Here is a 13,333-nt window from a genome sequence, read left to right on the forward strand (position 1 = left end):
AAATATGCAGCATGCATACTCAGTTCTGTCTGACTCTCTGTGACCTCATGGACTGAAACCCACCAGGCTCCTCTGTCCAAGGGATTCTCTAGGCAAGAATGGAGTGGGTTGCCATTTCCTCCTCCAGGGTATCTTCCCAACCCAGATATCAAACCAGTGTCTCCTGGATTGATAGCCAGATTCTTTACCACTGTGCCATCTGAGAAGCCCATACATACAATATACAGTTGTATAATTAAGAATGAACCAGCAGAGACATCCAGCAGACATTTATATGCAGGCTTTTGTGTGGACATAAGTGTTCAGTTTATTTTGATAAATACCAAAAAGCATGATTGGATTGTATGGATATTTATAGCAGTTCTATTCATAATTGCCAAAGCTTGGATGTAATCAAGTTGTCCTTCAGCAGGTGAGTGGCTAAATAAACTAGGTACATCCAGACACAGAGGCTTTCTTTGTGACTCAGCGGTAAAGAATCTGCTTGCAATGCAGGAGACACAAAAGATGCGGGTTTGATCCCTGGGTCAGGAAGATCCCCTGGAGCAGGAAATGGCAACTCACTTCAAGACACTTGCTCCTTGGCAGGAAAGCTATGACAAACCTAACCAGTGTATAAAAAAGCAGAGACATCACTTTGCTGATAAATGTCCATATAGTCAAAACTATGGTTTTTCCAGTAGTCATGTACGGAGGTGAGGGTTGGACCTTAAAGAAGGCTGACGCTTCCAAATTGTGGTGCTGGAGAAGACTCTTGAGAATCCCTTGGACTGCAAGAAGATCAAACCAGTCAATCTTAAAAGAAATCAGTCCTGAATATTCATTGAAAGAACTGATGCTGAAGCTGAAGCTTCAATACTTTGGCCACCTGATGGGAAGAGCTTACTCATTGGAAAAGACCCTGATGCTGGGAAAGATTGAGGTCAGGAGGAGAAGGCGACAACAGAGGATGAGATGGTTGGATGGCATCACCGATTCAATGGATATGCATTTGGGCCAACTCTGTGAGATAGTGAAGGTCAGGGAAAGCTGGCGTGCTGCAGTCCCCGGGGTCGAAAACAGTCGGACATGACTTAGCGACTGAACAACAACATCCAGACAATGGAATATTATTTGGAGCCAAAAACAAATGAGCTTTCAAGCCATGAATAGACATGGAGGAAACTTTAATGCATATTATTAAGTAAAAGAAGCCAACCTGAATATATTGCATGAGTCCAAATATGTGACATTCTGGAAAGGACAAAATTACTGACATACCTTGAAGATACTTTGACTTTGGTTTCAATGTCTCACAATCAAGTGAATATCATGATTAAGTGAGTCACATGAATTTTTGGTTTCCCAGCACATGTAAAAGTTACATTTACATTACCCTATATTAAAAAGCAGAGACATTACTTTGCCAACCAAGGTCCGTCTAGTCAAGGCAATGGTTTTTCCCGTGGTCATGTATGGATGTGAAAGTTGGACTGTGAAGAAGGCTGATCGCCGAAGAATTGATGCTTTTGAACTGTGGTGTTGGAGAAGACTCTTGAGAGTCCCTTATACTGCAAGGAGATCCAACCAGTCCATTCTAAAGGAGATCAATCCTGGATGTTCATTGGAGGGACTGATGCTAAAGCTGAAACTGCAATACTTTGGCCACCTCATGCGACGAGTTGACTCACTGGAAAAGACTCTGATGCTGGGAAAGGTTGGGGGCGGGAGGAGAAGGGGACGACAGAGAATGAGATGGCTGGATGGCATCACCGACTCTGTGGACATGAGTTTGAGTGAACTCCGGGAGTTGGTGATGGACAGGGAGGCCTGGCGTGCTGTGATTCATGGGGTCGTGGAGAGTCGGACACGACTGAGTGACTGAACTGAACTGAACTGATAGTCGAAGTGTGTAATACTGTGGTCTTTTAAAACAATCTATATACCTTAATTAAAAAAAATACTTTCCTGCTAAGAAAATGCTAACTAGCATCTGAGTCTTCAGCAAATTGGGGTCTTTTTGCCGGTGGAGGGTCTTGCCTCCTTGTTGATGGCTGATGACTGATAACGGTGGTGGTTGTTGAAGACTGGGATGGCTGTGACAATTTCTTAAAATAAGAGAATGACGAAATTTATTGCATTAATTGCCTCATCCTTTTGTGAATGATTTCTCTATAGCATGCAAAGCTGTCTGATAGCATTTTACCTACAGCAGAACTTCTTTCATCATTGGCATCAATCCTCTCAAACCCTGCCATTGCTTTAACAACTAAATTTATATAATACAGTCTTCACAGCATCTTCACCAGGAGTAGATTCCATCTCAAGAAACCACTTACTTTTGCTCAGCCATGAGAAGCAACTATTCCTTTGTGAAAGTTTTATCGTGAGATGGCAGCAATTCAGTCTTCAGGCTCCAGGCTTCCCAGGTGGTAAAGAACCCGCCTGCCAATGCAGAGGACATGAGAGACTAGGGTCCGACCTCTGGGTCGGGAAGATCCCCTGGAGGAGGGCATGGCAACCCACTCCAGTATTCTTGCATGGACAGAGGAGCCTGGCGGGCTACAGTCATGGGGTCACAGAGAGTCGGACATGGCTGAGCGACTCAGCACTCTGCTTCTCATTCTGGTTCTCTTGCTGTTTCCACCACATCCGCAGTGACATCCTCCATGGAAGTCTTGAACCCTTTCAGGTCATCCGTGAGGATTGGAACCAACTTCTTCCAAACTCCTGTTAATGTAAATATTTTGACCTCGTCCCATGAATCATAGCGCTTCCCTTGTGGTTCACCTGGTAAAGAATCCTCCTGCAATGCAGGAGACCTGGGTTCCATCCCTGGGTTGGGAAGATCCCCTGGAGAAGGGAACGGCTACCCACTCCAGTATTCTGGCCTGAAGAATTCCATGAACTGTATAGTCCAAAGGGTCACAAAGAGTCAGTGTTCTTAATGGCATCTAGAATGGTGACTCCTTTCTGGAAAGTTTTCTATTTACCCTGCTCAGATCCATCAGTGGGATCATTATCTATGGCAGCTATAGCCTTATGAAATGTATTTTTAAAAAACATCTTAAACTTCCCTTTGTGCTGGGGTATAGCTGATTAACAAACAATGTAGTGATAATCTCAGGTGAATAGCGAAGGGACTCAGCCATACATATACACGGATCCATTCTCCCCGCAAACAGTCCTCCCATCCAGGCTGCCACATAACAATCAGCAGAGTCCCATGTGCTGTACAGTGGGTCCGTGTGGGGTATCTGTTCTAAATATAGCAGAGCGTGCATGTCCATAATGGACTTTCCAGGTGGCGTGGGTGATAAAGGATTCGCCCGCCAGTGCAGGAGACACAAGAGACCCAGGGTCACCCAACCCAGAAATGGCATCCCACTCCAGTATTCTTGCCTGGAAAATTTCATGAGCAGAGGAGGCTGGCAGGCTATAGTCCACGGAGCCACAAAGAGTTAGACACGACTGAGTGACTGGCACACACACACAAACATGTCCAAGCAAAACTCCCTAACTATTGCTTCCCCTTATCCTTCCCGGGAAATGCATTTCTTAAATAAGATGTGGCAATCAAAATTAGCCCTTAATCCCTGGGCAGTAGAATGGATGTTGTATAAGCTCTCCGGTTTGTTCAGTCACTCAAGCTGTGTCCGACTCTTTGCAACCCTGTAGACTGCAGCACGCCAGGCTTCCTGGTTCTTCTCTATCTCTGGGAGTTTGCTCAGATTCATTTCCATTGAGTCTGTGATGCTATCTAACCATCTCATCCTCTGCCACCCCTTCTTTTGCCTTCGATATTTCCCAGCATCGGGGACTTTTTCAATGAATCGGCTTTTCTCATCAGGTGGCCAAAGTATTGGAACTTCAGCTTCAGCAACAGTCCTACCAGCAAATATTTAGGGTTGATTTACTTTAGGATTGATCTACAGCCATACCAATCTGCATGCACCCGATCTCGTCTACCTGATGTATTAGCGGGCAGGAAAATGATATTAATCTCATTGCGTGTTTCCATCAGAGCTCTTGGGTGACCAGGTGCATGGTCAGTCAGCCATTTCATTTTCAAGAGAATCTTTTTTCCTGAGCAGTAGGTATCAGCAGTGGGCTTAAAATATTCAGTAAACAGATGTGCTGTCATTCAGACTTTGTCATTTCTTCCATTTAGCAAAGGCAGAGACAAGATAGCAAAATTCTTAAGGGCCCTAGGATTTTCAGTTTGGTAAATGAGCACTGGCTCCAACTTAAAATCAACAGCTTAAGATTACCACCGTAACAAGATAGTCAGCCAGTCCTTTGAAGCTCTGAAGTCAAGCATTGACTTCTCCTCTGGGGCTATGGAAGTCCTCGATGGTATCTTCCAATAGAAAGCTGTTTCACCTACACTGATGGTCTGTTGTTTAGTGTAGCCACCTTCATAAATTATCTTGACTAGAGTTTCTGGATAACTTACTGCAGCCTCTACATCAGCACTTGCTGATTCACCTCACACTTTATGTTGTGGGGATGGCTTCTTTCCTAAAACCTCATGAACCAATCTCTGGCTATCGGTTCAGACTTCTCTTTGGCGGCTTCCTCGCCTCTCTCAGCCTTCACAGAATTGAAGAGAGTCAGGATCTTGCTCTGGATTGCATGCTGCATGCTGCTCACTCAGTCATGTCCGACTCTTTGTGACCCCGTAGACTGTAGCCCGCCAGGCTCCTCGGTCTGTGGGATTTTCCACACGAGACTCCTGGAGTGGGTTGCCACTTCCTCCTCCAGGGGATCTTCCCAACCCAGGGACCAAAGCCGTGTCTCTTGCTCCCCTGTATTGACAGGCAGGTTCTCTACCACTAGTGCCACCTAGGAAACTGACTCTGGTTTAGGCTTTGGTTAAAGGAATGTTGTGTCTGGTGGGATCTTCCTCCCAGACCACTACACCCTTCTCTAGATCATCGATAAGGCTGCTTTACTTTTTTTGTCAATTTATGCGTTCACTGGAGTAGTACCTTTAATTTCCTTCAAGAACTATACCCTTGCATTCACAACTTGGGCAATTGTTTGGGGCAAGGCCTAGCTTTAGGCCTATCTTAGCTTTCAGCATGCCTTCTTCAGTAAGCTTAGTAATTTCTAGTTTTTGATTTAAAGTGAGACATGTGACTCCTCCTGTCACTTGAACACTTAGAGGCCATTGTAAGGTTATTCACTGACTTAATTTCAGTCTTGTTGGGTCTCAGGGAATAGGGAGGCCCAAGGAGAAGGAGATGAGATGGGGGAGTAGCTGATCGGTGGACAGTCAGAAAGCACACAACACTGACCCACCAAGTTCTGTGTCTCATATGGGCTCAGATTGTGGAGCCCCAAAGCAGTTAGAACAGTAACATCAACAAGAGTTCTGATTGGTGGACCACTGGTGATCCAGTGGTTAGGACTTGTGCTCCCAATGCAGGGGGCATGGGTTCTCTCCTGAGTCAGAGAACTCACATCCTGCATGCTGCAGGTACAGCCAAAAAAAATTACAGATCACCATATGAATATACTAATGGAAAAGTCTGAAATACCGTGAGGTCATCAAAATGTAACACAGAGACAAGCAGTGAGTAAACGTTGTTGGGAAAATGGTGCCATAGACATGCTCAGCACGGGGTTAGCACAAACCTTCAATTTGTTAAAGATACAATATCTGCAAAAAAAGAAAGGGCAATAAAGCAAGGCATGCCTATGTGGAGACAGTCAAAAGATCAGTGGTTTCCAGGGTGCAGGAAGGAGGAACTCACAGGCAGAGCAGAGGGTGTTTAGGGACTATTTTGCAACACATTACAATGGTGGATACAAGTCATTATGTTGCTTTCGTTGTTGTTTAGTCACTCAGTCATGTCCAACTCTTTGCAACCCCATGGACTGTAGCCCTCCAGGCTCCTCTGTCCATGGGATTCTCCAGGCAAGAATACTGGACTGGGTTGCCATTGCCTCCTCCAGGGGATCTTCCCAACCCAGGAATTGAACCCCTGTCTCCTACATTGGCAGGCAGATTCTTTACCACTGAGCCACCAGGCAAGCCCACAAGTCATTATACCTGTGTCCAAATCTGTAGAAAGTGTGACACCAAGAGTGAACCTTCACGTAAACTGTGGGCTTTGGCTGATAAGGATGTGTGGACGTGGGTTAACCAGCTATAACAAAGGTATGGCTCTGGTGCAGGATGTTCAGAGTGTTGAGACTGCCTGTATGGGGGCAGGGAGGATATGGGAATTCTAGGCTTTTCTCTAACCTACAACTACTCTTAAACATAAAGTTTATTAATTAAAAACAGTTTTTCGAATGCGTGAACGACACGATTACTCCTTCCTCCTGTCCCCATGGGTGTTGCTTGAACTATGACGTCTCCACTCAGATCATTCTATTCCATGTTCAAGTTTTACAACTTTTACATGTCTCTTTGCCCCATAAGCCGTAAGTGCAAAGATTCTCTACCCTGCGCTGGAGGCTCTGCTGGATTATCAAGATGAAGCAAGAGTGCACATTCCCAGGGACTTGCCTGGTGGTCCAGTGGTTAAAGAATCCACCTTGCAATGCAGGGGACATGGGTTCAATCCCTAGTTGGGGAACTAAGATCCCACATGCCACGGAGCCACTAAGCCCATGAGCCACAACTACAGAATCCATACGCTGCGATGAAAGATCCCGCAGCATGCAAGGAAGATACCGTGTGCTGAAACCAAGACCCAACACAGCCAAACAAATGAATAGATAGTGTGCTTAGTCATGTCAGACTCTTTGCAGCCCCATGGACTGTAGCCTTCCAGGTGCCTCTATCCATGGAATTTTCCAGGCAAGAATACTGGAGTGGGTAGCCATTTCTTTCTCCAGGGGATCTTCTGGACCCAGGGGTAGAACCTGAGGCTCCTGCATCTCCTGCGTTGGCAGGTAGATTCTTTACCACTCCATCACCTGGGAAGCCCAAGTAAATAAAAGAGTGCAAATTCCCAATGCTCTTAAAGACAAATATGGACAAATCAGACCCTATCTCAGGATGACATCACAATGACAAAATCAAACCATTGATTGCTGCCAGCGTTCGGAGAAGCCATCCAGTCCTCCTGGTTTTGCAAACTATTTTCAGTATTAGAATCAATTTTTCAAATGAACTGACAGAGCCCCAAACATAAAAGAGTTAACAGAGTGGAAAAACAGTGCTCTTCTGCACAGATGGAGGCTGGATCCCTGAGACATGTCTGCAAAGTCAGGGCTCCTGGGATCCCTTTGAGATGCACTGATTCGGCCTCCCCCTGTGTTTTGCACACAGCATGCTAGGCCCCCAAACAAGGAGAAGCCTTACAAACACCGGGAGAAGTCCATAGCCTACAATCTATTTGCCTCTTTAGCTCATGCCCTTACACTCTCCAAAATACATCCTGGGCTCCAACTGTATCAGACCTGCATTTCTGCAAATGTTTCATATCTCAGGCTTCTGTGCCTTTGCCCCACAGTCAAGATGCAGCTCTGATATCACCTCCTCCAAGAAGTCTTCCTGTGCCACCACCCTTGACCCATCCATTTTACCCCAGGGATGGAGGTTGGTCAAGTAGAAGCCAGCACCTCCAGGAATAGGTAGAACCTAAACCTAACAGCCTAGGTGGGTGCAAACCAAACTCTGACGTGCAAACCAGCAGAGTGGTGTTAGGAGGGCCTGGGGAACTGCACCTAATGACCTGATTTCAGAAGAAAACAAGAGCCAGCGATGCGTCTTAAGCCAACAGATACCCAAGTGACCACTGCTGCTGCTGCGAAGTCACTTCAGTCGTGTCCGACTCTGTGTGACCCCATAGACGGCAGCCCACCAGGCTCCCCGGTCCCTGGGACTCTCCAGGCAAGAACACTGGAATGGGTTGCCATTTCCTTCTCCAGTGTGTGAAAGTGAAAAGTGAAAGTGAAGTCGCTCAGTCATGTCTGACTCGTAGCGACCCCATGGACCGCAGCTGTGATTAAAAGCCATAAACACAGACAAGAAAAAGAAAAAGTAGATCAGGGAAATGTTTCTATGCCTAAGATCCCTCCGTGAGCCGCAGATTCCGTGTTCCTTGCCCCGGAATAAGACCCTTAGGATCTGACCCGGGGACCTCCCACGACCCCTCTCCTTTCCCTGCGCTCTCCCAGGACCCTCCAGAAGCAAGGAACTGATCCCACGCAGGGCCCTCATCCCCCGTTTCTGTATCTCCCCCCCCGTCCCTCGAGCGCGGGGACTGCTCCCAGTCTCTCTGTCCCTCCGCTCACCCCAGTGTCCAGCCGGTGTCGGGCACAGAACCGGCCCGCAAAGGTTTGCAGAATCGGGTACCATCCAAGCCTTGGTGGTAACGCCCGGTTTTCCGCGGGGCTGCAGCGCCCTCTGCCGGGCGCCTCTCGCGGCCGCGGGGCACTCACCGGAGTCGGGGCGTTCACCACTGAGAGGTTGTACCCGTAGAGGAAGGAGGAGCCGAAGGCGCCCACGAGAGATGCCACGATCAACGAGCAGGACCAGTCCTGGGAAAGCAGAGCAAAGCACGTCAGAGCTGGCGCTCGAGGGGCACAGCCAGGGGCCCGCAGGACGCAGGTGGGCTGTCCTCTTCCCTGGAGAGGAATCCCAGGGTAATGATGCCAGCCGTCCAGGAGGGGCTCCCGTCCGGGTCCGGTCCAGGTGGGCGTGGCCCGCCCAGGGAGCTCGGTTTGCCGTCAGTCCCCCCGGCCACATGATTGCCCCCTTTGTCGGGCTGCAAGATATCTGTGCAACGCACACCTAACGTCCTTTCGCAGGTGCTGTTAGCAGCTACATCCCTGTGATTTTAGCACAATCTGGCCAGTCTCTGACTCATCTCCGAGGTAAAAAGCAAAGCCAAGCTAAACTTCCAGCAGCTGCAGCTGGGTTCTCGCTAAAAGCTACGGGCCAGCCATCTGTTCTCAGCCCTTTCTGGGAATTCTCCCACAGACTCCTAGGATCAGTACATTTTATCCTGATTTTACAGGTGAGGAAACGGAGGCAGGGAGTGAAGGAAAGTAGCCTGCAGTTAAAACTCCCCTCCGGGTCCTCCCCACCCTTCTGTGCAAAACAAAGAACTCTCTCACCCGGAAAAAAAAAATATATATATGTTAAGGTTGATTCGGTCCCAGCCCCTCTGGCCAATCTCCAGAATTCTTTGCCCAAGCCGTTTAAGAGATAACTAATACGAACGACCTTGGAGTAGAACTGGCCCCTTCAGTTCAGTTCAGTTCAGTTGCTCAGTCGTGTCCGACTCTTTGCCACCCCATGAATCACAGCACGCCAGGCCTCCCTGTCCATCACCAACTCCCGGAGTTCACTCAAACTCAGATGCCATCCAGCCATCTCATTCTCTGTCGTCCCCGTCTCCTCCCACCCACAATCCCTCCCAGCATCAGACTCTTTTCCAGTGAGTCAACTCGTCGCATGAGGTGGCCAAAGTATTGCAGTTTCAGCTTTAGCATCAGTCCCTCCAATGAACACCCAGAATTGATCTCCTTTAGAATGGACTGGTTGGGTCTCCTTGCAGTCCAAGGGACTCTCAAGAGTCTTCTCCAGCACCACAGTTCAAAAGCATCAATTCTTCCGCAATCAGCTTTTTTCACAGTCCAACACTCACATCCATACATGACCACAGGAAAAACCATAGCCTTTGACTAGATGGACCTTTGTTGGCAAAGTAATGGCTCTGCTTTTTAATATGCTACCTAGGTTGGTCATTAACTTTCCTTCCAAGGAGTAAGTGTCTTTCAATTTCCTGGCTACAATCAGCATCTGCAGTGATTTTGGAGCCCCCAAAAATAAAGTCTGACACTGTTTCCACTGTTTCCCCACCTATTTCCCATGAAGTAATGGGACCAGATGCCATGATCTTTGTTTTCTGAATGTTGAGCTTCAAGCCAACCTTTTCACTCTCCTCTTTCACTTTCATCAAGAGGCCTTTGAGTTCCTCTTCACTTTCTGCCATATGGGTGGTGTCATCTGCATATCTGAGGTTACTGATATTTCTCCTGGCAATCTTGATTCCAGCTTGTGCTTCTTCCAGCCCAGCGTTCCTCATGATGTACTCTGCATAGAAGTTAAATAAACAGGGAGACAATATACAACCTTGACGTACTCCTTTTCCTATTTGGAACCAGTCTGTTGTTCCATGTCGAGTTCTAACTGTTGCTTCCTGACCTGCATACAGGTTTCTCAAGAGGCAGGTCAGGTGGTCTGGGATTCCCATCTCTTTCAGAATTTTCCACAGTTTATTGTGATCCACACAGTCAAAGGCTTTGGCATAGTCAATGAAGCAGAAATAGATGTTTTTCTGGAAATCTCTTGCTTTCTCCATGATCCAGCAGATGTTGGCAATTTGATCTCTGGTTCCTCTGCCTTTTCTAAAATCTGCTTGAACATCTGGGAGTTCACGGTTCACATATTGCTGAAGCCTGGCTTGGAGAATTTTGAGCATGACTTTACTAGCGTGTGAGATGAGTGCAATTGTGCGGTAGTTTGAGCATTCTTTGGCATTCCCTTTCTTTGAGATTGGAATGAAGACTGACCTCTTCCAGTCCTGTGGCCATTGCTGAGTTTTCCAAATTTGCTGGCATATTGAGTGCAGCACTTTCACAGCATCATCTTTCAGGATTTGAAATAGCTCAATTGGAATTCCATCACCTCCACTAGCTTTGCTCGTAGTGATGCTCTCTAAGGCCCACTTGACTTCACATTCCAAGATGTCTGGTTCCAGGTGAGTGATCACGCCATCGTGATTATCTTCATCGTGAAGATCTTTTTTGTACAGTCTTCTGTGTATTCTTGCCACCTCTTCTTAATATCTTCTGCTTCTGTTAGGTCCATACCATTTCTGTCCTTTATCGAGCCCATCTTTGCATGAAATGTTCCCTTGATATCTCTAATTTTCTTGAAAAGATCTCTTGTTTTTCCTATTCTGTTGTTTTCCTCTATTTCTTTGCATTGATCGCTGAGGAAGGCTTTCTTATCTCTCCTTGCTATTCTTTGGAACTCTGCATTCAGATGCTTATATCTTTCCTTTTCTCCTTTGCTTTTCGCTTCTCTTCTTTTCACAGCTATTTGTAAGGCCTCCTCAGACAGCCATTTCGCTCTTTTGCATTTCTTTTCCATGGGGATGGTCTTGGTCCCTGTCTCCTGTACAATGTCACGAACCTCCGTCCAGAGTTCATCAGGCACTCTATCAATCAGATCTAGTCCCTTAAATCTATTTCTCACTTCCACTGTATAATCATAAGGGGTTTGATTGGCCCCTTAAGACAGTAGATTTCCACATACATATCTCTATGGATATAGATACTCTTTTCTTGGGTCAGTGCAGCAGCTCACTAATCTGATTGCTGCCTCTTCACCTCATTAAAGGTGATCTGTTCCTGTAAAGTGCCATTCTCCTTTTTTCTGAACCTTGCCTTCTCTACCTCCCTTACCCTACACGGAGCAGTCCCTGGTGGTGTCTGGGATGGAGACCAGAGCCCACCCAGGTGGTCTGGCTCCAGTCCCCCTGAAGCACCCACTGCACCACACTGCCTCCCCCCACTGCCTTCTCTCCGGGGTGCAGCGTCTCAGGGGTTGACGCTGCTGGCGGCCCCAGCAGGCACACACACCCACGCACGCTCTGTTCCAGGCTGAGCTGTCCACCTACAGGCTGGTGTGAGCAGCTTAGGGCAAGGACCTGCAGACAGAGAGAGACAGGGCTTGGCCTGGAGGACCAAGCATCTGTCTCCATGTAATCCTGCCCGCTGGACCCATCCGTGGATGGCCACCGCCACCACAGAACCAGGAGTACAAGCAGCTGGGCCCCTTGGCAAAGGCTGGTCAGAAGGCAAGGCCTGGAGGTGGGAAGGGGCTGCCATCCTAACCTGGCCAGGAAAGCGTGGACCACTTGTCAGACAGGGGGACCCGGTGCTCTCGGAAGGCACTTTCTCTCCATCATTGTGTGTGTGTGTGTGCGTGCGTGTGTGTGTGTTCTAGGTGCTGGGCCTTAACGAAGCTCCAGGGATGCAGCAGCAGACATGATATTAAGAGATGAGGTCCACGGTTTAAGGAAGGGAATAAATCAAACACTGACCAGAAAAGGAAGCTAGACTCTGACAGCCAGTTCCCGGCTTGGCCCACCTTGGCAGCGTCCTCCAGCACAGGCTCCAGTGCCGGCCTGCTCCACCATGGCTGTGGGACCTGTCCAGGGTCTTGACCTTTCTGGGTCTCAGCTTGCCCAGCTGTAAAATGGGCAAATTGTAGCCACAGCTGTATAGACTGTTGTGGATGTGCAGCTGCCTGAGGACGTTGAGAGGGTGTGTGCACACAGCCGGTGTTCTGAACAGCTGTTTACTTCGTTTTCTCTCTCTGCTCCTTCTGACCAAGCTGTACAGAATAGCTGTTGGCTAAGCTATGTGCCAAGGCCTCTCGCGCCGGTTAAAGCCTCTGTGCCCTCTGAAATCCTCCCTTCTGGAGACCTTCATATCTAAGACCCATTGAAAGTTGCCCTGAAAGTCCCGCCTCCTCATTTTTACTTTTCTATCAATTGTGTCTGACCCCCATCTCTGCCAGTTACAATTGTGTAAGCTTAGACCAGTGGTATAGCTCCTCTGTGACTCGAAGTCCTCATCTGTGAAATGGGGATGTTAATAGACCTGTTATGGAGTCCAAGCAGACCGAGAAGACGGCAGACAAATGTCTCAAAACAACCATCTTATCAGGGTCTGGATGCCTGGCTCTTTTCTAGAACAGAGATGGGGAGCTGGGGAGTTGTGAGGAAACAAAGTAAAACGATCATTAATCTTGCAAGTATCTCCTAGAATGATAAGTCTCTGGCAGGGGCTGTGTTAGCTTTTTCCTTTCTGCAGTGTTCTGAACAAAGGCACTTGAACAGTCTGGCAGAGGGACAGGGTTCTCTGAGGCAGGCCCTTATGTATGATCACAGTAACAAAAGCAATGAAAAGTAAGTCAAAGAAACAGATCCAAAACGGAGTCAGAATTGGCCCTTCCCTGCAACAGACCCACCTCATGGGATATTCTGCAGAAGAAAGAAGTTAGAGTAGGTGTCCAGGGCTAGGTTCCCTGAGTATCAACAGCAGAGGCTGGACAATTGGCATGGGTCTTACTTTTGGAGGGTGGGGGTCTTGCTTCCAGGCCCCAAACCTGCTGAGAAAGTGCCCTGTAAATGCTGGTGATTGGACAGAGGCCAGAAGGAGGACTTATGGACCATAGAGATGGATGTTGGCAAGTGTGGGGTCAGAGTACTTTCTGCAGTAAAAGGAGTGGGAACTGAATGGGATGCACTGATGGAACAGAATCACTTTTGGACACCATGCCCATCCTCCATCGCCTTTCGTCTTTAAACTC

General features: G+C 47.8%; 1 protein-coding gene across 3 annotated transcripts in view; it reads right to left on the reverse strand.

The window, feature by feature from the left end:
- SLC2A9 (solute carrier family 2 member 9) overlaps positions 1-13,333 on the reverse strand; it is a 292,047-nt gene that overhangs the window by 237,863 nt on the left and 40,851 nt on the right. For all 3 annotated transcript variants that reach the window (XM_088836486.1, XM_088836485.1, XM_088836484.1), the window contains exon 3: positions 8,383-8,481. In XM_088836486.1, coding sequence (XP_088692612.1) covers positions 8,383-8,481 — 99 coding nt within the window. The remainder of the gene's footprint in view (positions 1-8,382; positions 8,482-13,333) is intronic.

This window comes from Moschus berezovskii, chromosome 5 (genome assembly GCF_049115385.1).
Source record: "Moschus berezovskii isolate FMDL1 chromosome 5, NW_MosBer_1.0, whole genome shotgun sequence".
In the NCBI taxonomy this organism is placed as follows: domain Eukaryota; kingdom Metazoa; phylum Chordata; class Mammalia; order Artiodactyla; family Moschidae; genus Moschus; species Moschus berezovskii.